Source organism: Octopus sinensis, linkage group LG23, assembly GCF_006345805.1.
Source record: "Octopus sinensis linkage group LG23, ASM634580v1, whole genome shotgun sequence".
Classification (NCBI taxonomy): domain Eukaryota; kingdom Metazoa; phylum Mollusca; class Cephalopoda; order Octopoda; family Octopodidae; genus Octopus; species Octopus sinensis.
In genome coordinates, this window is record NC_043019.1 from 17,314,494 (window position 1) to 17,323,106 (window position 8,613).

General features: G+C 39.4%; 1 protein-coding gene across 1 annotated transcript in view; it reads left to right on the forward strand.

The window, feature by feature from the left end:
• Window positions 1-2,534, forward strand: part of LOC115223546 (BTB/POZ domain-containing protein 9) — a 31,319-nt gene extending 28,785 nt beyond the window's left edge. The window contains exon 12 of the mRNA XM_029794182.2: window positions 1,939-2,534. Coding sequence (XP_029650042.1) covers window positions 1,939-2,193 — 255 coding nt within the window. The 3' untranslated portion in view covers window positions 2,194-2,534. The remainder of the gene's footprint in view (window positions 1-1,938) is intronic.
• The last annotated feature ends 6,079 nt before the right edge of the window (window positions 2,535-8,613 follow it).

Genomic DNA, 8,613 nt, shown 5'->3' on the forward strand with positions numbered 1-8,613 from the left:
AGTACCAGTTACACACTGGGGTCGATGTAATTGACTTTATCCCTTTGTCTCTCCTTGTTTGTCCCCTCTGTGTTTAGCCCCTTGTGAGCAATAAAGAAATAAGAATATAAGGATCATGTTAAGATGTAGTGAACACATACTCTTTTACTTGTTTCAGTCATTTGACTGCGGCCATGCTGGAGCACCGCCTTTAGTCCAGCAAATCGACCCCGAGACTTATTCTTTGTAAGCTCAGTACTTATTCTATCGGTCTCTTTTGCCGAACCGCTAAGTGACGGGGACATAATCACACCAGCATCGGTTGTCAAGCAATGCTAGGGGGACAAACACAGACACACAAACATACATATATATACATATATACGACAGGCTTCTTTCAGTTTCCGTCTACCAACTCCACTCACAAGGCATTGGTCGGCCCGGGGCTATAGCAGAAGACACTTGCCCAAGATGCCACGCAGTGGGACTGAACCCGGAACCATGTGGCTGGTTAGTAAGCTACTTACCACACAACCACTCCTGCGCCACTCATGTTTACAATAAATGTCTTGTGGTAATAAGCAGCATGGAGTATTAAATGTTGGTAGAATGCAAACATTTTTAGAGTCTCAAATGCATTTATTTGAAGGAAATATAGATTCCACAAGTCTCAGACTGGGCAACCCATCAAGGAGAGCAGTAACTGAAGACAAACTAGAATCAGAGCAATAGGGAAGATTCTTGTAGTTTTGCTACCAGCAACTTGTGTAGTGATGGTGGCACAATGTGTCTGGTCTACAGTGTATGAGTGGTCAGCAACTGGAAGAGCATCCAGCTGTAGAAATCAAGCATGTGTCATATGGTCTCTGACATTCTATTCCAGTTTGGAAAAACTGACTAAAGATTGATGACAAAAGTTTGTGCTGATTTATTGTAAGCTAAATTAATGAATATGTAAAAAATTATAAATACTGTTTGGTATAGGCGCAGGAGTGGCTGTGTGGTAAGTAGCTTGCTAACCAACCACATGGTTCCGGGTTCAGTCCCACTGCGTGGCATCTTGGGCAAGTGTCTTCTGCTATAGCCCCGGGCCGACCAATGCCTTGGATGTGGATTTGGTAGATGGAAACTGAAAGAAGCCTGTCGTATATATGTATATATATATAAGTGTGTGTGTATATGTTTGTGTGTCTGTGTTTGTCCCCCTAGCATTGCTTGACAACCGATGCTGGTGTGTTTACGTCCCCGTCACTTAGCAGTTTGGCAAAAAGAGACCGATAGAATAAGTACTGGGCTTACAAAGAATAAGTCCAGGGGTCGAGTTGCTCGACTAAAAGCGGTGCTCCAGCATGGCTGCAGTCAAATGACTGAAACAAGTAAAAGAGTATATAACAAACACACTGCTGTAACTAGTTGTGCTTTTAACACCACCACCATAAAGTAAAGAGAAAGTCTCTACATAATTGCTTGACCTGCTAGAAATAGAAATTAAATTCACCTCCAATTGTACTTACTGCTTTGAAAATAGATGATATTGTAGTCTGAGATAGAAGTGGATGCTGAAAAATTCCTGGTTTTGGGTAAAAAAAAATTTAAAAGGATCAATTAATTATGATTTTATTCAACATATTCCCCTCTCAGATTCACACACCTATTGAAGTGGTCCTTTAGTTTTTCTAAGCCCTGTGAAAGAACTTGGAAGGTTGGGCCTCCAACCAGGCCTTTCGCAAAACCCTTAAAGCCAGGAACTTTTCAGCAGCCCCTCGTACATTACACTTTAAAAAAAAAAAGAAAGAAGTAGGGATTAAAGGCTTGAGCAGTTCTATCCCTGGGTTAAATATCACCACCACTGTCACCTCACCTTATCACTTCGGCCATCATTATCATCATTATTACCATCATCATCATCATCACCACCACATCAGTTCTTAATTCTTTTTTGTTTCATTTTTTTTAAAGGTTTTTCACTGTGTCCACTTTGAATGTCCAGCATTAACTATACCTAGTGATGAAGACCAACTTGCATTCAACAGCAGTGAAGTATGTGACACCACCACACCACCACCACCACCACGGCCAATATCACCTCCACCACCACTACCACCACCACCACCACTAACCAATCAATGGCAGGCAGCTCAGAACTCAACGATGACACTGCAGCCGGTAGCACTGACTCCGTGTACTACCGACTGTCGGATGATAAGGTCTTGAGTACCATATGAAAGGAGGAACAACAACGGCAGTGGAGACCACCTGCTTTCCCTTGCATCACCCTGGTAACCCCAGCATCCCACACATCACAGACAGTATCCCACCTTCCACCAGTCATATCGCCTCCACCACCATCACCTCCACCACCATCATCCTCACCACCAAAAGCGCCACAAACTTCCTCTTACTGCGGTTGTTGTGATCTGTCCTTGATTTTCAAGGTCTTACGTGGGTGGTTGTACATGTGTATATTATGAGTGTATATTATATGCTATTATGTATATGATGCAATATATATATATATATATAAATATATGTATATATATATAAAACACACACACACATACATAGTGTCTACAACTTTTTTTTTTATATGATTAGGTTTTTGTTTTTTATTTTTTATATTTTTTTAAAGTTTGTTATTTATTTACAAAAAAAACCCCATTTGTTGTTGTTGTTGTTGTTGTTGTTGCTGTTGTTTATTTAAAATCCTATTTTAATAAATTTGGCAGATGTGAATTGCTTTTCAGTTTTCATGAGTTTTGTGTTGTGTAAAAGCTGGAGAAATTGGTATCCAAGTATTCTGATCTCTTTAGGAATGAAAAAAAAAAAATAAAGATTTAAAGTGTGTGATAGGTTTGAAAAATATATATGTTTCCTTGTTTGGGATCTAAACGTCCTCCTTTTATAGAATTTAAGCCAGCAATTAACAAATAAACACACACACATAAATAAATATAAATATACAGAGGGTGGGCCAAAAGTCACACACCAAATCCTTCATCATGGGCAAAATGCTTAGAAGTATTTCATCTTTCCTTACATTCTGAGTTCAAGTTCTGCTGAGGTCAACTTTGCCTTTCATCCTTTTGGGGTCAGTGAATTAAATACCAGTGAAACACTGGAGTCGATTTAATCAATTAGTCCCCTCCCCCAAAAGTTCAGGTCTTGTGCCTATAGTAGAAAGGATTATTATTATTATTATTATTAAGGTGGCAAGCTGGCAGAATCGTTGGTTGAGGACAGGGGTTGATGTAATCGACTCATCCCCTATCCCAAAATTGCTGCCCCTGTGGCAAATTTTGAAACCATTATTATTATTATTATTAAGGTTGCAGGTTGGCATAATCGTTAGCGCGCTGGGCAAAATACTGATGAAACACTGTGGTGAATGTAAATGACTAGTGTCCCACCTGCAAAATTTCAGGCCTTGTGCCTTTAGTAGAAAGGATTATTTGGGCCTTATCGAGACAATGATTAGTGACCGAGACCTTTGGAGATATACTGTGCTTGAGAAGACCCGACAAACCAAGTGAGACCATAGCCCATGGCCTATGCCAGTGGGTGTAACCAGCCCACTTATTGAATACTTCTCATTCATTGGACAATGAACTTTGCTTGCAAAGACCTATTGAGGCAAGTGAAATCAAAATTACTGACGTGGCTGATGACAGTTACACCTGATTGGCACTCGTGCCAGTGGAACGTTAAAAGCACATCCGAGCATGATTATTGCCAGGGCCATGGATTGGCTCATGTGCAGGTAGCATGTAAAAAAAACACCTTTTGAGCGTGGTTGTTGCCAGAACCGACTGACTGGCCCTCGTACCCGTGTCACGTAAAAGCACCCACTACACCCTCGGAGTGGTTGGCATTAGGAAGGGCATCAGCTGTAGAAACTTTGCCAGATCAGATTAAGCCTGGTGCAGCCTTCTGGCTCACCAGTCCTCAGTCAAACTGTCCAACCCATGCCAGCATGGAAAACGGACGTTAAACGATGATGATGCTGATGATGATGATTTTGTTCACCATGTATAAGTATTCATCTTTATTTTATTTTATTCAATTTTAGAAAAATTGAAGCATGTCTTTGACAATTCCAAAATGTATTGAACTTATTTTGTGCGTGACTTCTGGCCTACTCTGTATATACAGACATTATCATCACCATCACCATCTTACACACTCAAGATGGTCTGTGTAAGAAAGGGTACCCAGATATAGAAATGCAGCTCTGTGGCTGGCTTAGACTCTTTCAAACCACCACATGGGAAATGGACCCTGAATGATGAATTCATATATACATGTGTGTGTATGTGTGTCTACCTGTATGTATGTGAATATACATGCAGCTGTACATGTCCATGTATGTATATGTATACATACATCTGTATGTAAATATGTGTGTGTGTGTATATATATATACATATATATATATATATATTATATACGAGCAAAATGCCCCCTGTCCAATGGACGGTGCTGAATCATATCTGCTGAATAAAAAGCAATCAGTGTTTTCTTTTCATTAAAAAATAATTAAGCATGCCTTTATTTCAATAAAATTTTTGGTTTTGTTAAAGTTAAGGCAAAAAGAAAACTTCTTGAGAAACCAAATAGTCTTTCCTTCCTTCATGCCAAGTTTGAAGAAAATATCTCTTTTGCATCTTACTTTTTTGGTCTCTTAAAAATACTGCATTTTGTGGCATTATTTCAATCCAGCCGGCTTTTCTTTGCGCAAACTGCACGTACATTTTTCTCACGTACACGTAGTATTGATTGCAACAGCTGGTGTACTTGCATGTACAAATGCATGTTCCCATGGCTTTATTGATCACATTCTCCTGGAATCGAGTTTTGTAATTTTTTTCAAGACTTATACATGCCCTGATACTGTTGGTATCTCCATATCAAATTTGAGCGCAATCGGATGGAGGATGCCCGAGATCCTAGAAGACACAGACATGGATTTTATATAATATATATATAATAATAAGGGTAAATAATTTCTCCCACTATTTTGATGTCGCCTGGTCAAAGGTGGAGGTAGGTGGCATTTGATAAATCTATCGAAGATGGCGCTGATGAAAGACATGAAGCATTTTCTTACTTCTGATCTAGAAACATGTTCGCTATTAACAGTAAGGCATTGTTTTCGTTATTTATTCCTCCTATTTTGCATATGTGAATTGCAGGGTTATGTCCTATGTGGAGCCCCACTTGTAGAATATAGAAATAAACAGTCTCTGACTGCTATTTCTAATTCTTTCGGTATGCGGCAAAGCAACCTGTTGCTTGCCCTTCTACTTAAATATATATATATATTAGAAGAATCCAGTAATGTGTTGATAATTCTCATTATATGAATGGTCACCAGCAATTAGCATGCTCGTTCAAACATTCATACGCAAGTATTAGCTAGTATATTCATATACATTTATACATACCCGCTTTCATTTGCACAGACACCCACATGCATATTGAGATAATTGAATATGATTATAATCCACTTTGATTAATTAACCAATAGTTAATCTTCTATTCTATCATTATTTTGAAATTAGTGCTATATTATGTGTGTGTATGTGAATATGTGACGTACTCTTTACTCTTTTACTTGTTTCAGTCATTTGACTGCGGCCATGCTGGAGCACCACCTTTAGTTGAGCAAATCGACCCCAGGACTTATTCTTTGTAAGAATACTACTTATTCTATCGTTCTCTTTTGGGGACGTAAACACACCAGCATTGGTCGTCAAGCGATGTTGGGGGGACAAACGCAGACACACAAACACATATATATATACATACAACCATATATATATACAGACACACAAACACATATATATATACATACAACAAGCTTCTTTCAGTTTCCGTCTAACAAGGCATTGGTCGGCCCAAGGCTTTAGTAGAAGACACTTGCCCAAGGTGCCACACAGTAGGACTGAACCCAGAACCATGTGGTTGGTAAGCAAGCTACTTACCACACAGCCACTCCTGCACCTATATATATATATATATATATTCATGTATAATGTGAATATATATGTGTATATCTGTTGTGCGTACATATGTGAAGGAAGGGATAAAAGTGGATGATAGTTTGATGAATGATGTTGGGGTCGGTGGATTCCTTTGTATGTCTCCTTTAACTGAGGATAAATCTGCGATGGTTTTCATGACTTTAATTACAATCTCTGGCTCCACTGTCTCTAGAAATTTCAGATTTTTTTGTATTTTGTGTTTATGTTGAACCATAAACTAAATTAGAAAAATGTAATTAGATTCTCTCATTGTATACTTCAATGATTTCTTATTTCTGTTTGTTAACTGCCGCTTTTGGACCACACTTTCTTCTATACGTATGAGCATAGAAACTGAATGCATTACAAGTAAAAAAAAATTGTTCTTTCCTGAGCCCTGCCTGGCTCATAAGGGCTGGTTTCCCGGTTTCTTGGCATATAGGTTCCCCACCTGGACGGGACGCCGGTCCGTCGCAGGTGAGCTGCAAGATGCAGGAGGAAAGAGTGAGAGAAAGTTGTGGCGAAAGAGTCAGCAGAAGTTCGTCATTACCTTCTGCCGGAGCCGTGTGGAGCTTAGGTGTTTTCGCTCATAAACACACACATCGCCCGGTCTGAGATTCGAACCGGTGCTCCCTCGACCGCATGTCTGCTGCTCTAACCACTAGGCCATGTGCCTCCACTAATGCATTACTACTAGCTCAACAAATGCTGGCTATGTCCAGGTTGATGTTACCTGTTAAATTTTCTGCCTGATGATAGTGGATTCCATGATACGATGGAATCTCCTACAACAACATTAAACAAAATTCCACAGAAACAGAAACAGCTGCTGTGAATTTTAAATACCAATTAAAATTACTTTTTATACCTACATCACATCAACAATCCAGTGGTGACTCACACCCACGGTTACTAATTGAATTTGGTACTTGCATATCTATGCTATCCTGCCGGTACTTGAAGCCTACAATGTTGTTTTATTTCACCGTGAGCTCCATGTCATCGTACCTAGCTCTTTCTGGCGTCCTACATAATGTGCCTCGATTCTTAAGAATACTCCTAACTAAATCATATATATATATATGTAAAAGGGTAAAGACCCCCTTCGGTCATGAGTGACCATGGGTTTGCACCTAGAGAGTTACCCTCTGAGGCACAAGTCTGGGCAAGGTTGTTTTATGGAAGACCAGTAGTCGCCCATGCATACCGGCCTCCCCTCTCCACGCCACCAGTGTTATCCAAGGGAAAGACAAAGGTCGATACAGCTTGGCACCTGTGACGTCGCAACTCATTTCTACAGCTGAGTGAACTGGAGCAACGTGAAATAAAGTGTCTTGCTCAAGAACACAACACGCAGCCCGGTCCGGGATTCGAGCTCACAACCTCACGATCGTAAGCTCGACGCTCTAACCACTGAGCCATGCGCCTTATATATATATATATATGTATGTATGTACACACACTCACTCACTCACTCAACTTCAAATATTCGAGTACTATTTTTTCCTACCTTGTTTCACATATGTTTACTCTGGTATACACATCTACATATACATACATATATATATACACATATATATACATATATGCATATACATACATATATGCATATACATATATATACATACATATATATATATATATATACACATACACATACATACATGTATATATATATATATGTAAATATATATACACACACATACATACATGTATATATATATATATATATAAAGTTAATCCAAACAAGAAAGCACAAAAAAACACAACACGAGGACGTGGAACACATATAGTATTATTGGACGCTCAGGAGAGAAGGAAAGACGGAGGGTTTAACGTTTTGAGCGGAGCTCTTCGTCGGAAACATAGGAGAAGGAAAGATCCAGAGAAGGGAAGACAGAGAAAAAAAAATCGCCAACGGTACATACACACACACACACACACATATATATATATATATACATGAATATATGCATGTATATCATCATTTAAAGTTTGCTTTTCATGCTGGCATAGTCTGGACAATTTGACAGGAGTTTGCAGGCTGGAGAGTGGCACCAGGCTGCAACTGGCTTGCTTTCTATGAATGGATGTAGGCCAAAAACCACATGAGTAAAGTGAGAGGGAATGGAACGAAGCTAAGCAGAACTGTTCCTGTGACCCTAAAATGTGACAAGCCAGGGCTTAAAAGAAAAACAGTAGGGGTGGGTGGACATCAAGGAATTAAAGCCAAGACCTAAAGTAAAAAAAAGAAACTGAAGTGTAGTATAAAACTATATTAAATATGTAAGTGTTGAGTGTACATAGAGCTGATAATGACATAATAAATAAATGCACCCTTTTAAAGCCTAACTAGGCTCATGGGCCCGGTTTCTATGGTGTATGTGTTCCCCAACTGGACGGGACGCCAGTCCATCGCAGCATTATTCATTTTTGCCACCTGAGTGGACTGGAGCAACGTGAAATGAAGTGCTTTGCTCAAGAACACAAAGTGTCGTCCAGTCCAGGAATCGAAACCACAATCTTACAATCATGATGCTGACACCCTAACCACTGAGCCATGTGCCTCCACGATAATGACAAAGTTCATTAAAATTAAAATAGGCTTAGGATC